Raw genomic sequence first — 17,605 nt, 5'->3', positions numbered from 1 at the left:
TGTGTACATATACCACATCTTCTTTATCCAATCATTAATGGAAGGACACTTCAGTTGTTTCCATGTTTTGGCCACTGTGATTAATGCTGCATTTTTAAAAACTGTTTTTTAAATTTTTTATGTATAACAAAGATATACTCTAAATGTTAATGTTTTAAATTAAACAATGGAAAATAATTTAGAGGTACAAGTATATATATTTGAATAAAAAATTGTCTCAGCATATCTTGTTCTCAAGGCATCTGAAAAGAAAAATTAAATGGAATAGACTGCCTTCTTTTATTTAAGTTGACTTTTAGACTTTTATTTTTAAATAACAAAATGTTTATTTATAACCTAGAAATAGGTTATTTTTCAAAAATTTGAGTGTAGAACCAAACGGGCATTTTACCATAGGTTTTTAGGTCAGCCTGTAAAAGACGCCTGAAACTATAATGTATCTGAAATGAAGTAATAATTAAACCACAAAATAACGGTGGAGTTCAAGTGACAAATTAGGGTGTTCCTATAGTAACATTGAAGATTGCTGAGCCTACCTCTTCCTGCATCCTCCACTTGGGAATAGAAATGTATGAGTTAGGGACTGAATTTGGCTGTATATACCAGAAAACCCAAATAACAGTGGTTTAAACAAAATGGGACTAATTTTTTTTCTCATTTAACAAGAAATCTAGCAGCAGAGTGTCCTTGCTTTGGTAGAGTGATTTCATAATGTCATTAGACAGAGATCCTTTCTGTGTCATTACCATTAGGATATTATTCTTGTCTCCTTGCTTACACAATAACTGCTAGATTTTCAGCCATCAAATCTGCATTCCAGGCAGGAGGAAAGAGCAAGAAAAAACAGGGGTGGTACTTATATCAAGAAAATAGAGCTTTCCTAGAAACCTTCATCTTTCGTGTCATTGGCCAGAATTGTGTTATATGGCCACTCCTCCCTACAAGGGAGGGAGGGCCTATAGATGTTAGGTAGGCAGCTTTTTCACTTTGAGACACTAGGACACTAGTGGTGTCTCATATGGTCATATGAGAAGCTCCTGACTGGGGTAGGGTTAGGAGCAGCACAGGACTGTTGGGGATGGAAGAGTAGATTCCTAGAATGAAATTCCTTAGTAATATACTTTTTTTTTCTTTAGTCAGTCCAGGGATTGGCCTGCCTCTTCTCTTTCTATTATCACTACTTTCTGATTGGACTTGTATTTCTCTGATTTATTGCAGAAAAGAATACTACTTGTTTTTCATCCTTTTCTTTACTCTTCCTGTCTCTGAAGGAAGTGCCTACCCAGCCCATCTTACTTGTTGTTGTGAAGGTTTTTGTAAAAGGTTAGTGTCCCCCATTTTATTTTCTGTAGTGGAAAAGCAGCTTTTGAGATTTTTTTTTTCCTTTTTTTTTCTATGCATGTCGTTGCTCTTGAAATGTAGGCCATGTTAGAGTAACTGCTCCACAAATGTAAGTTTCCAATAGGAAAAGATTAGTCTTCCATTTACTCAGATACACAGATCTGAGTTAAGAGTCACTGATATATCAAAAGACCACTGACTATTTCATTACAGCACCAGCTATTATAAAGATTCTGGGGCGAAGAGTTCATACCTCCTAGTTGAGGAACAAACACAGGACACTAACCAGAGTCTGCAGTGAAGCCAGTGCTGACTGGTGGGGAAAGGAATGAGACCAGTGCAGGCCTGGCCTGTGGTCAGTGAGGGGAGGTTTGGGGTGGGGCAGTAGCCGGGGTGCGCTGCTTTCTCCAGTAGATTAGTAGTGCCATGATGTGTTTTTGTCTCGTTTTTTAAACAAAGCACCTACATAAACTAAATTTATTTTTTAAAGAGTGCCATCTAGAAATTTGTTTCAATGAAACATTTTTTATACATTTGTCAATGCAGTTGATAAAGGAAAATTCATGGGTTTCTTACTTGCACAGGAGTTATTTTCCAAAGAAACCATTTTTACTCTCCTTTCTGATTCTGATTTTACTATATAAGCATTGATAACCTTTGCATCAGTGTTAAAGTTTTTAGATATCTTTATGCATGTGACCCATCTTAAGCCTAGCTGATTTAAATGAGAACTTACAACACAAATAAATATTCAATTCTATTAACAAAATTTCTCTTAAAAAAAGAATATTGAAAAAAGACTACATGTAAGGGATTATCTCCCTCCCACCCATGATTTGATTTTCTCAGTTACTTTACAGAAAATTTGTTGAGCTATACTTGTAATATTTTATTATTTATTCTCATAAAAAGGCCAGAGGTGGAGAATAATTGAGGATAAATTCCTGGATTGTGTTTTGAAATAAAAGGTTGCCTTAGGAACCAAATTTTAATTCTCAAGATAAAGAATGATATCTTGTAATGATGAAGGCCAGAGGCAAATCAAATGTTCTTAAAGTCTGTTGAAAATGTTAATGGAATGTATGTGTCCAGTCCAAATGTCAGTAATGTAACCTTGTCAAATTAATCAGTTCCTTTTTTTTTTAATCTGAGCCTCTTTTTTGTTTAAATTAAAGTTTATTGGGGTGACAATGTTTAGTAAAATTACATAGGTTTCAAGTGTACAATTCTGTGATACATCTTGTATTCACTTGTGTTCACCACCCAGATACAGTTCTTCTCCCACCACCCTATGTTTGACCCCATTTACCCTCAGCTACCACCCTCCTCCCCCCTTGCCCTCTGGTCACCACTAAGCTATTGTCTCTGTCTGTGAGTTTTTGTTTCTTTGTTTGTCTTGTTCCTTTGTTCCTCTTTTTAACAATAGGAGATTTTAGGGAAGAAAGTTGAAGATAAAATATCGTAAACACAAATCCTTATATAACATTTATTGATCATTAAAATATTATACCTTTCTCCTATATATTTTGTTCATTTGTAACATACTAGTAAAGTCTGGTCTGACAAGAATCCAAAGGAAGCTTTGGCTGGTACCTTGATAGACTCCCTAAGGAATTCGTTTTTCATGAGTTTTGTATGTGAGAGATGATAGTGTTCTAAGTTCTGAAGGTTTACTATGAATATCCTAATTTTGATGGAATGTCTCAGGATCTTTTCAGTGGGTACCATTTGGGTCCCAGATGTCTTGTCACACTTATTTTCAAATCTTCTAAAGCCTAAGCAGCTCTAATTAGAGAAAGAGTCTTCAGATAAACAGGATTTTATCCCCCCCCCCCACTAATACATGCATATTCTAAATATCCGATTCCTTCTGACTCTACTGGAACAGATTATTCTAAAATTGTAGTAGTCACATAATATTTCAAATTTATTATGCCAATACACAGTTGCTAGTAATGAAATACTAGTAGCCTCTACTAATTCAAAAGTCATGATGTTGAAAAACCACATACCATCTCATTAGCTCTTCCTCATGGTGATCAATGGTAAACAGCTGGGTATAGTCAAAACCACTCATTGATGGTCACAGTTATTTGCGGAATTATTTGGGTAAAGTATTTGGGTTGCTGCATTAGGGAACTTATAGTTTAACGAAAAGGTAAAGATGGAAGCATATTTAAAAGACATAATTAATGGGCTGAAAATTTTTTAAAAAACACATTATTTTTAATAAAATATATTATTCATGTTTACTTATATTTTACCATAATGATGTATTTGATTAGAGATTAGGTTCAACCATCAAAGCACCCATAAGAAAATGAAAAAAGCCTCTGTGTAGGTATTAAGAAATAAGATCACTTGCAAATAAGGATCTGTACATGTATAGAGGAAAACTTGGTCTCAGAGATATTTGTACACCCATGTTCATAGCAGCATTATTTTCAATAGCCAAAAGATGGAAGCCACCCAACTATCTATTGACAAATGAATAGATAAACAATATGTTGTATATACATGCAATGGAATATTATTCAGCTTAGAAAGGAAGGGAATTCTGACACATGCTACAACATGGATGAACCTTGAAGACATTAAGTTAAGTGAAATGAGCCAGTCATAAGAAGACAAATACTTTAATGATTCCACTTATATGAGATATTTAGAGTGGTCAAATTCATAGATATAAAAACTGTAATGGTAGTTTCTGGGCTGGCCGAGTGGGGAGAATGAGGATTTGCTATCTAATGGGTATAGAGTTTCAGTTTTGCACAATGAAAAAAGTTCTGAAGATGGATGGATGGTGGTGAGGTTGCACAATTATGTGAATGTGCTTAACATTACTGAACTGAACCTTTAAAAGTGGTTAAGACAATCAATTTTATGTTATGTTTATTTTACCAGTTTTCTTTTTTAAAAAACCATAATCAATGAGAAATCAATAAAAACTTTGTTTTGATAGGGAAAAATCATATCATAAAAGCAGTGACATGAAAATTTTTAAATGAATAAATTCTGCCATCACCAACCTCTATTATATCCTTACCTGAGCAAACTCACCTAAACTCCAAATCCACCAAATAATGCATACAGAGATCTAAACGCTGGGAATAGGGAAGGGAATTTAGGATGCTTACCTAACAACTTCCTCACTCCACCCTTTTAGTTTAATTTAAAGAATTCTAGACTCACTGATTTACTATGTAGAGTAGACATCAATTCAGTTTCACTCCATATTCCTAAAGAGTAAAAAATAAAGGCTTTTGTTTTGTTTTTTTAGCATTGTATTCTTTTGACCAACATTACCTTATAGCTCATCCTGAGCCAACAATGTTACTTAGTTGTCGTAATGGTAATAGTTTTAAATTGCGTTAGTACTATTACAAATGCATTCTAGATTGGCCAGATCACTATTAGCAATATTACCTCTGATTTTAGAGAATCATGGAGAGACTGGAATGTCTCCATAGGCAAGTAAGCAAGATGATGATGATGAGTCTGAAACACGTAATATGAAAGGAACTGGGGATGTTGCAGCTGAAAAACAGACAACCAAGACAGGAGCCATGATCTCTGTCTTCAGATATTTGTTGGACTGGTATATGAAAGAGCAATTTACTTGGAACGTGAGTGTAAATTACAGAAAGACAGATTTCAAGTTCACATTAAAACAAAATACTTTTTGTAATTTAAGAGTTGCCTGAACAGGCTTCCTGTGGGGAGGTGTACTTTCCATCACAGGAAATGTTTAAGAAGAAGGCAGGGCACTGACTATGTGGAGGACTGTATAGGAAATGTCTTTGTGGTGGTCTCGAGGACCTCTGTTTGGAACTCGGAGGCTTTAAGAAATCCAGTTTGAAAACCAGTGATCAAGACCATACCGGCCAGATTTAAAAATCTAGTTATTACAAATGTTTATTTTCCACTTTAATCATTTAGTGTAGAAAATGAGTCATTGAAAGATTCTAAGCAGAAGAATGACACTGTTTGATTTGCATTTAGAAAGGTCACTATGTTATCACTGTGAAACTGAAATCAAAACTGGATGAAGCAGGGAGACCACTTTGAAGTTTGCTGCAATGGCCTTGGCAAGAAATGATTAGAAGCTAAACTAAAAGCATAGTAATGGTGGATAGAGGAAAAGGGGTTAGATTTAAACAACTGTATTGAAACTAGAATAAAAACAACCTAAAGATCGGTGTGGTATGATGGGAAGAGAGGAATCTGGGTTAATTCTCAATTTACCACTTTGGGGATTGAGTAAATAATGTTGACTTTAATAGATGAACAGTGACTTAGAAGGGAAAGACCTTGAATCTAGCTTTAGAACTGGTAACTTTGAGGTAACTGTAAGTCACCTCAGATCCAGTAGTCTAATATCAAGCAGTGGGGAAGTCAGATATAGAACTTAGGAGCAAGTTCTGGGCTGGAGAAATCGAGTTGGGAGCCAAAGATACAAATATGACAGGTGAAACCATGGGAGTCCAGGAGGAGGTGGAATTCACTAGAAAGACTATCAGGAAACAAAGAGATATGAGAGGAATCTGGTTAAGTCCTTATAACTTCTTACAGCTGGCGGTGCACAATGACAGTAACAACACAGGCTTAAATGTTTAAAATAAAACAGGTTTTAAAAATTTACTTTCTTTGACAGATTTCAAATACATCTGAAATGACTTTAAATAAAATTTTGATAAAAATTCTGCCAAGATTCTGAAATGTTTCTATAATCTAAGAATATTATGGATCTCTGCCTAATCATTAGTTGAATTTTTATTTGGCCTGGATATATTTGTTTGTTCATTCTTGTCTTATTTTACTTTGTCCTTCATTAAATTGACTACGTTGGCCTTGAATATGACCAGTGCAAATTTATTATACTACTCAGGAAAACATTATACTTGAATAAAAATCATGCTCCTTTAAGTTTAAGAACTTACACCCTCCTTATGTTCTTTGTTTACCTAAGGAAATGCAACTTCACCCCAAGTACAAAGACCGTCTTTCATGGACTACTTTGATAAACAGGATTTCAAGAATAAGAGTCATGAAAACTGTAATCAGAACATGCATGAACCCTACCCTATGTCAAAAAATGTTTTCCCTGATAACTGGAAAGTGCCTCAAGATGGAGACTTTGACTTTGTAAGTACATTTTAATTCTCATTTATGTTTTCTCCTTTATTGTCACATTGAGAAGCATAGTCATGTGCGTATATAAAATTATAGGCTATATATTAATATTTAATATATAGCCATATGTGTGAGAAGGGGAGTGGTGAAATTGTAGTTTGGTTGTAGAAATGTACTTGCAGAGAAATGTAAATAATTGATTATAGTTAAATAAATCATAGCCCACATTTAGAGAAATATTTAGGACCCTTTAAAATTAAAATGACAACTATTTCAAAAGATGTTTTTAATAATGCAAATATGAAATACTTCTGACAGTCAGTAAATTCAGTTTCCAAAACAAATGATACAAAGATATTTATGACATAGACTTGGAGAAATTTGCCTCAACTTTGAAAGTTAACTGAATTAGTTTCTACTTGAGTAAGTGTTAATTCCAGTTGGTTTGTCAGAAATAATAGTCCTATTCTGTATCTAGTTAGCATATAAACTTCAATATAAACCTGTGCCTTAACACCTCTTATATTACATTTTTCTCTATTTCTTCTGCCTTTTTATTTCTTTCAAAGAATGCATATACTACAGATAAACAATTCTAAATCAACTCTTTCCACGTCTTGAGAGCATAAATTCAAAAAATGAGTTCTTTAATGGTATAGAAATTTTTATGGAGTAAATTTTTGCTTTAGCATGTTTTAGTTTGTTACTTTTATGTATTATTCTGTAAAATTTTTCCACATGAAGTAACTACAGTCCTCTAAAGCTATGTTTATTAGTAAATACATTTATTTATAAGTAAATAAAATTATATCTTTAAAATTTTTAAGTAATATTAAGCCAGTTTGCTTAGTCAACATGTCTTTAAATACTTTGGGATTATAAATATTCTTAAGTACTTTTCTCCTAAATACTGTGATTATTTGAGTTTTTAATAATCAGATAATAAAGTTTTAAAATCTTGCCTCAATAAATTTAGTATTAATTGATAGCAAATATTAGCAATAGCACAGGTTAGCTTAAAAATGCTAATTGTAGCATCTACTTATTGTTTTTCAATTTCGGAGTTACAAATTAGAAAAATCAAATCTGTATTCCTATAGTAGTTGTAAGATTTCATTTTAAGCTATCTACTTTTTTTTTTTTCAACAGATAACTTTTATTTATTTATTATTTTTTTTTTAAATATTTTTTATTGGGGGAGGGAAACAGCGCTGGGGAATTGGGGAAGGGGAATAGACAAGTTGCTGTCCTTTTGTTCTTCAGTCTAGTTGTGGAGGACGTTGCTTCACTGGCTCAAGTTGGCACCATCATTGTGCTCTTCCCGGGCGAGGCAGATCAGTCGCCGGCTTTTGGACGGCACTCACGGCGGCTGCTGGCCACACACGGTAGCCCATGGCAAACCCACTGCAACAGGGACTATGGGCTACAGCCTACGCCATCACCGGTGACTCATGGCAGCCCAGCTCCAGGTTGAGCTGTTGTTCAGCATCTTAGCTGTAGAGGGCAGTGCCACTGGCCCTCATATGTGGGATCTGAACCGGGGTCCTCTGGCATCCCAAGCCAGTTCTTAACCATAGCGCCACTCGGCCGGCCCAAGCTATCTACTTTTTAAAAATTATAAATTATTTAGAATGCTGACATTCAAGCTTTAAATCATTTATGAACATGATGAATTATGTAGAATATTTAGCATCAAAGAACTTTATCTTGTCTCAGTTGGAATAAATCTTAATAGCCTCTGGGAAACAGTTTGTAATGAGCTACAAAGTAATTAAAAAGTTATCATTGTTAAGAAATAGCAAATAAAATTACTTAATTCTGTTTCAATTAGTTTTTGCTACCGTGTTTCCCTGCAAATAAGATTTTCAAAAGACGCATTTTATTCCTTTATTCATGTACAAATATCTACAATTATTCAACTACAGTCATGTCTGGCTAACGATCTTAACTGGGGCTTATTTGAGGGTAGGGCTTATATTACCAGCACCCTGAAAATCATGCTAGTGCTTATTTTCCAGTTAGGTTTTATTTTCGGGGAAACACGGTACCACCCCCAAAGCTTAATGGCTTGAAATAATTGTATTTGCTCACACTTTTGTGGGTAAGCAGTTTGACTAGGTTCAGCTGAGTGGTTCTCCTGATGACCTCACCTGGGTGTTGCAAGTGGCTGCAGTTGTCTGGCAGCTTGAGCGGAGTTGAACGATCTAAAATTATCTCACTCATGTATCTGGCAGTTGTGCTGACAGTTGGCTAGGCCATATGACCCTATCAAATGAACCTGGGGTTTTTATGTGGCCAGTAGCAGCCTGCTAAGAGGGTAATAGTAGAAGTTGTAAGGCCTCTTGAGACCTCTGCTTAGAATCTGCAGTGTCCATTTACAATAGCATCAAAAAGAATGAATACTTAGGAAAAATCTTAACCAAGGAGGTGAAAGACTTGTATACTGAAAACTGTAAAATGTTGCTGAAAATAATTAAAGAAGACACCAAAACATGGAAAGACATCTCATGCCCTTGGACTGGAAGACTTAATATTGTTAAGATGTCAGTATTGTCCAAAGCAATCTATAGATTTAATACAATATCTATCAAAACTCCAATGACTTTTTTTTTTTAAGAAATAGAAAAATCCATTCTAAAATTCATAAGGAATTTCAAGGGACTTGAATAGTCAAAACAATCTTGACAAAAGAGAAACAAAGTTGGAGGTCTCATACTTCCTGATTTCAAAACTTATTATAAAGCTACAGTAATCAAAACAAAAGCTACAGTAATCAAAACACACAGACATATAGACCAATGAAGTAGAATAGAGAGCCCAGAAATAAACATATGTAGTCAAACGACTTTTGACGAGAGTACCAAGAGCATTCAATGAGGAAAGGGTAGTATTGTCAACAAATGATGTTGGGAAAACTGGATATCCACATGCAGAAGAATGAAGTTGGGCTCTTACCTTATACCCTATACAAAAATTAACTCAAAATGAATTGAAGATCTAAACATAAGAACTAAAATTGTAAAACTCCTAGAAAAAACATAGGGAAAAAGCTTCATGACATTGGATTTGACAGTGATTTCTTGGATATGATATCAAAAGCACAGGCAACAAAAGAAAAAATAGATAAATTGGACTACATCAAAATTAAAACTTTTGTGCATCAAGGAACACTATCAACAGAGTGAAAAGGCAACCCATGAAATGGGAGACATTTGCAAATTGCATATCTGATAAGGAAATAATATCCAGGATATATATAAAGCGCTCCTACAACTCATCAACAACAACAAATAAACAAATGAAAAGATGCTTACTATCTCTAATCAGTAGGGAAATACAAATCCAATCCATGAGATACCACTTCACACCATTAAGATGGCTATTGGAGAGAGAGAGAGAAGTAAGAAGTGTTGGTGAGGATGTGGAGAAATTGGAACCCTTCCTTGTGCACTGTAGGTAGGAATATAAAAAATGCTGTTGTGGAAAACAGTATGTCATTCCTCCAAAAAATTAAACAAAACTGCCATGTGATCTAGCAATCCCACTTCTGGTATATACCCAAAAGAAGTGAAAGCAGGGACTCAAACAGATATTTGTACATCCATGTTCATAGCAACATTGTTCACAGTAACCAAAAGATGGAAGCAACCAAATGGACATCAGTGGATGAATAGATAAATAAAATGTGGTCTGTACATACAATGGAATATTATTCACCCTAAAAAGAAATGAAATTCTGACACATGCTATAACATAAATGAACCTTGAAGATATTATGCTAAGGGAAATAGCCACTCATAGAAGGACAAATAAGTGTGATTCCACTTACATAAGGTACCTAGAGTACTCACATTCATAGAGACAGAAAATAGAATGGTAGTTGCCAGGGCCTGTGATAAAGAGGAGATGGGGAGTTATTTTTTAACAGGTACAGAGTTTCAGTTTTGCAAGATGAAAAAAGTTCTGGGGATAGATGGGTGATTGTTGCACAGCAATGTGAATGGACTTAATGCCACTGAACTGTACACTTAAAAAACGGTTAAAATGGTGGATTTCATCTTATGTACATTTTGCCACAATAAAAAAATAAATAAGGAGAAAAAGAACTTACATAGTGTCACTTCTACGATATTTTGTTAGTCAAAATATGTCACAGGCCAGTCCAGAATCAAGATTTTGAAGTCCTATCTGAAAATTCCAAAATTTGTTAGAAATCAAACTAATTTAATAAATGTTCTTTCTGCTTTTGATTACGCTAGGCACTACACACACACACACACACACACACACTCACACACTCACACACTCACTCACACGTGTGTGTGAGTGTGTGTGTGTATATATAATGTATATGAAGTCAGACAATTAAGTTCGCGAACTTGTCCTAGAAAAAGTGCTACACAAAGTTTTTCTACTTTAGGTGGTGTGAAAACGATATGCATTCAGTAGAAACCATACTTAGAATTTTGAATTTTGATCTTTTGTTGGACTAGCGATATGTGATATGATATTCTCTCACCATGCTGGGGCCAGCAGCAGCAAGCCACAGCTCCCGGTCAGGCACACAGTCACAAGGGTAAAACAGCCACTACTCTGCAGAATGTACTGTGCTGCCAGCATTTTTTGGATATTATGTTCTGAGCACGTTTAAGGTAGGGTAGGCAAAACTATGATGTTTGGTAGATGAGGTATATTAAATGCATTTTTGGCTTACAGTATTTTCCAATAACCTCATCATAAACCAAGGTGCATCTGCAGTAATAAAAGGGAGAAAAAAGAAACAAAAACAGGGTTAGATGTAGAATGCATGAGAAAAGGTTAATCAACAGAAATAGCCATGTTACTAGATTAAAGAGGACTGTTTTGGTTAAGGTGAGGAACTAAATAATAGAAGGTGAAAGGAAAAAAAAAAAAAAGAAAATGTCCTCATAGTAGGAAAGAGGTTTCAAGAGAGCCTATAACTGGATCCAATTTTTGCACGATTATTTCTTTTCTGACTAATACAGGGCATGTAGCCCTAAAAAGGGAGCTGGGGTGGGGAAGGGATAGAAGGACTAGAGCAGTTCTTCTTTTCCCAACATTGACTACACCTGTCAACTGGAATCGCTCAATGCTCTCATCACAATGAGCAAAGTGGAAAATGTTTGCAATAACTACTGAGGGTGGTGTAAATGGGAATAAATAATGAATAAAGGAAGGATTGCCAGATGAATAGAGAATGGCTAGGAGCAGTAGTGAGTGTAGTAAAAAAGACAAAGAAAAGTGTGTAAGAGGGGCTAACAGAGAGTAGGAAAAGAGGAAGCAGCGGTGGGGCAAAGTGTAAAGGGTTTGATGGGATATTTCGCTTACAAAGTAAGGAAATGCACTAAAAGCAAAGACAGATTTCCACTTAAGACACCAGCTGGTAATAATAAGGGAAGTCTGGTTTTATTCATTCCATCATACACTATTAGATATAGAATGTTAAAAAATGTGACTCATCAAAGTAAACAGTGTGCTAAGGGTTATGTGTTTATCTTCTCTCTTTATGATATATCTCAAGGCTACCTTCCAAAAGAACTGGAAAGTAGACATTCCTATGTCTATTAAATAGAAGGTGCTTAAAACAAGTTGTTCTTACTATATTTTCAGGACACAGAAGGCTTATCCTTCTGCATTGAGGAAAACAGATTTCAAGAAAGAAAAATGAAAGCGAACAATTTATTGTCTTTCGTAGCACTCAGAGCGGATTCCTAAAGGACAGAACTTACTCACTGAGGCACCTGCTAGACAGATGTGCAGAGTAGGAAGCAATCTTTATCTTAAAGGCTGTCTGCAACATAGTTTGTATTTTCTTTTAGTATTTGTCCTTTGGATTTTCTGTGAACTGTTGTTTCATTTATGTTCCTGGATGTAATGAGGTGATAGGAGAATTAACTTAGGATTTCACCAGTTTGGGGGTAGTATAAAGTTAGAATAAAATGTATTTGGACTAATTGAACCAATTACTTTAACTCTACTAACAAAATCCTGTTTAGGGTGTGCTTATGAAGATTTATAAACTAAATGTAAAAGACAAATCTGTTTATTATAGCACTAGTCTAATGTTTTAGTTTTCGTTAGAATTATTTCCAAACAGCCTTAGCATCCAGATTGTTTAGTGTTAAATAGAGAGCGTGTCGATCATGTTTTGCAGAAGTTACAGTATCATACTTAAATAGATATATAAGTAAAGATTTTGGAATAAGAACAAAAACTTTAAAAGCCATCTGTTAACGTACTGTATTGGTTCCAGCTTTTTTTAAAAGGAAAGCAATTAGATTGACAATAATTACTGGTATAAGAGGAATTAGATAAATTAACCATTTTTAATTTTTGACTCAAACTGAATTATAAATTAACATTTCCTGATTACTATGATTCTTAAATATTTATTCAGTTTGTGTTGTTCTTTTGAGCTGAGGGACACAAGAGTTCTCTAGGGCAACACGGGAAAAGTCTGTCATTGCTGCAGAGGGAAAAAAGTCCCCTCCTCCAAGTGTAAATTTGCCTTAGAGTTTTCTGAGTTTTTTACAGTCCTACCTCTAATATCTGGATTGGCAAATCCATATGGTTATAGAGAAAAAAATCAACCAAACAATAACACAAGTCCTCACTGCTGTAAAACGCAGAAAGCAGCAAACCTAGAAAGCACCAGCCCTGCTGCTGGACCCACCGTGGGCACTTGAGGAGAAATGTTTCTTTCTCAGATCTTTTCACCTTCCAGAGCAGCCAACAGTTGTGAAGGGTAATAAAGTGGAGACAGTGGTGGAGTACAAGAGCCCACAAAAACGCTTGCAGCAATACCAGCCCTTTGGAAAGCCCTCAGCAACACAGGCCCTGTGGAAAGCCTGCAGAGGAAAACTTAAGCCAGCAGCAGCTACCAGTTCTTACCAGTGTAGCAGCATGCTACCATCTGCTTTATTTACTTAAGTACAGATCATGTTTTTGCTTTGCAAAGAGATGTTTCCCTTGAAGTGTACTCTGTAGTCAAAGAACTCCCTGTTCTCTTCAGTCCCTTGTTGTGTGGAGTGAGGAAACCACTTCAGCTGAGTGACGTATTTAAGCATATTGTCATCGATTAGCTTTGCATTAATTAAATGATTATTGTCAAGTATTTCCAGATGTTTGCAAGAGTGTTAACAAGTATGAAAAGATAACTGTAGATACTTCAGATTTATTTCTGCTAGGGTAAAGAAGAAATAAACACAAAATCTCAAAAGTTTTAGTGGCTAGCCGTGGATAAGAGTTTATGATTACAGGTGTACATGTGGCATGGACTTGAGTGTATGTGGCACATTGTGCTTTCACTACTCACTCTTTACTTTTAGAGCCAACAGGAAATTAAAATTAATGAGAAGCCTGCACTTTGAAATACTTGCAGAATTCTTGACTATTTCAGTCCTTTGCCAGCTCACGAAATCTGTACTGGCAGTCGTATCCAACAGATGGTGTGGCGTGCACAGTTGTATCATGTGATTGTCTAGGTCCATGTAGAATTTTTATAAGGTTTTGACCATCAATCTACTGAGGCATTTAAGACGGTCATAACCTTTGTTTTGAAAGGAGGGTGGCCTTCTTCAAACATAAGTGTTTATATACAAGTAGGAAAAAAAATGTTGAGTTAATTAGTCACTGGACAAGTAAACTAAATTTAGTTGATTCTATAGTAGTTAAAGACAAACAAAAACTTGAGTGTCTCTGAACTGCTACCCTGGGTTTTTTTCCTCAGTATAATTTAGTCCATTTGGTCACCTGGAGTAGAATGAGCATTTTGCTTTCTTATTCCTAACTATGCTGTTTAAGGCTTCCATAATTTCAGAAATTTTTACTTGGTGGTTGTATTTAGGCACCGTCTACTAAAACATTAGGCTAATTCCGCTTATTTAGATAATTAATACCTTAAGTTCAAATGCACTGTATCATCATTTCCTTTACAAATTAAAGTGAGCACGCCTGTACTTATTGGATTAATTAAGATAGAAAGCACAGGTGCAGTGTGCAGTTTCTTGTCACCGTGTTGGAATTTATTAAGATATTTAAAGCACATGACAAAAAGAAAAATGGCTCACCAAAAAGAGTTCTAAAAGGCATAAACTTTTCTCATAGTAATTTGTTCTTTTTAAAATGCCATTTATTTAGAAGATTGTGTTGAAAAATTGGCTACGTTAAAACAACGATATTGTACTCCAGGCATGTGTTATGGCTCATGTTGCTGTCTGAGGAAGTTGTTTTGACTGTGTGGGCTTTCTGCTCATAACCTAATTTTGAATGTTTAGTCAATAAGCTATGGGGACTGTTGGGTGATTACATCAAGAGAGATGTTAAGAACCAATAGTGGAATTTAGGATCAAAGAGTGGACAATATAATTTATTACCTTTTAATTTAAGACTGATGCCCCAAGGTGTTTACTTCTTAAATAAACCATTAGATTTCAAGTAAGTTGTTAGGATTGATTGAGGTTACTAGTAATGCATATATCAGGTTGTGTTGATAATAGTCCTTTTTTACTTTAACCGTCGTAAGTTAAATTTCTTCAAATCTGAAATTATTTTTGTACTTTCATACTTAATTCAGGTTTTCAGAATATACATAGTAGTTTAGTGTCAGAACTCTTTCCATAACTAGCTTCCATCATACCCCCTTGCTGTATAGCTTTCACAGTTAGAAGTACATAGTTCTTTTGGAGCCTATTGTATTTGTTGGACTGGTTAAACTAATACTGACACCTTTCTCTACTGTCCTGACAATAGGTTGTGAACCTTTCTCCATAGTACCTCTCACTCATTAAAATAGAAAACTTTCATTAGGCTGGATTCTTCATGTTGGAAGACTTTCCAGTAAATAACAGCTTTAAAAAAAAAAAATCCAAAACCTAGTTGTCTTGATTCAAAACCAAATTAGTTTTGTTAAGTAACTTTTTCCTCAATAGCAGAAATATCTTCTTCCCAGAAGTATAGACAGATCTTAAAGAGATAGCAAAAGAGGGTATCAAACTAATGTATACTAGTAGATAAAAGAACTTTGAAAAACATATCTTAATTTCATTAATTTATTTCGAAGATTTATTTTCATGGTTCTTAACAAAGGAAGTTTTTTTTCTTTATGAATTAAGTAATGGTGCATGTTGAATCTCATATGTAGTAGGATATTTACTGTTGTGATTAAAGCTGTTGTTAATTATTAAGGTGTCTTACTAAAGGCTCAGTAACCTGGGTTAGAATATCAAGTTGTAATCTGCAGTCCTTCAATTTAGTTTTTAACTGTATCTTAATGTGAGAATGCAAATGAAACTACATAATAACCGATTATATAAAATATATAAATACAGAGGGTGCCAAAAAAAAATGTATACTCATTTTAAGAAAGGAAAACAACTGTATTAAAATTGTACTACTCAGTATATACTGATAACAAAAGTTGAATGCAAGTCATGTGTATACATTTTTTTGGCACCCCCACATGTAAAAAGCTAATAACCAGCCATACTCTTTCACTAAGCAGTCAATTGAAATGAGTAGTCAGTTGTGAATCGTCATTGCTAATGAAGATCTAAAACAGATAGTCATTTTAGTGATTATATTCTTTGATGAAAAGAAATTTTCTGTCTTTAACTCATTAGAACTTCAACGATGGTACAAAACTCCTGAAATTGCCTTACTTTTGATTTTAAACATTTCATCATTCTTGCCTTGACTCAGAACATTGACTTTCCTTAGCATATCTATATAAGGCACAATAGAAACAAGATGCAGATAAGTTCCCCCTTGATTTGCAGAAATCAGTGAATTACAGTTAATGTCTGCAAATTGTTTTTCCATTTTCATTTATTACAGAATTATAGGTATAATCTTCTACTAAAATATTCTTTAAATCACTGAGTTAAGGAAATTATTGTTATTATGCACCCCTTAGCAGTCCAGCAGTCATCATTTAACAGCAGTTCTTTAGATATGCTAGAAATCCACTTTTTTTGTTGTCATTTTTAAAGCATTTTCCAGCACTTAGTTAACCTGTGAACTCCTTTTTGTATTTTATATTAGTTGCACTCACTTGAAAGAATTTCTTCTTTGTCTATAGTCATTTATACTTTTTTCCTCTTGATTCCACATTAAAACTATCAAGCTTCTATTCCCTTCATTTAGGTACCATGCCACATTTTGCTGTGACTGTGATAAGAAGCTGCATGAAATTTATTCAGAATTTCAGCATCTGAAATTGTTTTGCCGACTAACCAGTTCTTTAAGTTCAAAGTGGAATGTGCAGTTTTGTCTGCAGGTATAATTTTACTGTTCAGAATTTGTCTATCCTTTTCCTTCTGGCTAATAAACTAAGTATTAGTAAACATGATAGCTAATATATTTTGAGAGCTTACTATGTGCTGAGTACATTTCAAAGCACTCTCCTGACAATGATCCTTAATGATCATATTGTTATTCCCCCCTCCTTTTATTTTTATTTTTTTTTTATGCAAGTGAAGACGCTAAGGCACCGAGAGATTAGTTCAGTGGTCAAAGTCACATAGCTTGTAGGTGGCAGGGCCGAAATTTGAACCTAGGAAATATGACTTTAGAGTTTGCTCTGTAACTTAACAATTAGTTAGTGAAGAGGTTAGTCTGAGTCATAAGTTAAAGCTATTAATCAAGAAAAAGAGGAACTAGGTAAATCATGACACAGAACCCAAACTGGGTAGAAGCAAAACTGAAGACCATTAGAATAAAGTAGGGGTTCAGACATGAGGCGGCAGAGGTGCAGGATCCAAAATGAGTCGGCTTAGCCAGAGACAGCAAAGGCTTTTCTGCACATTTAAACTGGGCCAGAGAACAGAGCCTAAAGGAGAAAACGCCTACTGAACAGAGTAATATTGGTTATGATGCAGGAGGGACCTACGATGTAAAGGCCTTAATTGCCAAGCTGAGCCTTCTGGTGAGTAATTAGCCTTAATCCTCTGGCAGTGAATAGCTAGTACAGAATTCTTATTAGGAAAGTAACTCTTATTAGATTTGTTTTTAGTGTCAAGGTGAAACAAACAGAAACTGGAGAGACTGGAGTCCTAAGGGGACTTTATTGAAGACTGATGATAAGGCAAAGATAGTGGAATTAGAGAAGAGA

At 34.9% G+C, this 17,605-nt stretch overlaps 1 protein-coding gene across 2 annotated transcripts in view; it reads left to right on the top strand.

The window, feature by feature from the left end:
* STK3 (serine/threonine kinase 3) overlaps positions 1-17,605 on the top strand; it is a 322,284-nt gene that overhangs the window by 228,644 nt on the left and 76,035 nt on the right. The window contains exons 10-11 of one of the 2 annotated variants that reach the window (XM_019642572.1): positions 6,311-6,486; positions 16,639-16,743. In XM_019642572.1, coding sequence (XP_019498117.1) covers positions 6,311-6,486; positions 16,639-16,662 — 200 coding nt within the window. In that variant the 3' untranslated portion in view covers positions 16,663-16,743. Of the gene's footprint in view, positions 1-6,310; positions 6,487-16,638; positions 16,744-17,605 lie in introns of those variants that run through there. The other variant, XM_019642571.1, reaches the window with a different exon arrangement.

Source organism: Hipposideros armiger, unplaced genomic scaffold, assembly GCF_001890085.2.
Source record: "Hipposideros armiger isolate ML-2016 unplaced genomic scaffold, ASM189008v1 scaffold_70, whole genome shotgun sequence".
NCBI classification, from domain to species: Eukaryota; Metazoa; Chordata; class Mammalia; order Chiroptera; family Hipposideridae; genus Hipposideros; species Hipposideros armiger.
This window is presented reverse-complemented; position numbering and strand designations above follow the sequence as displayed.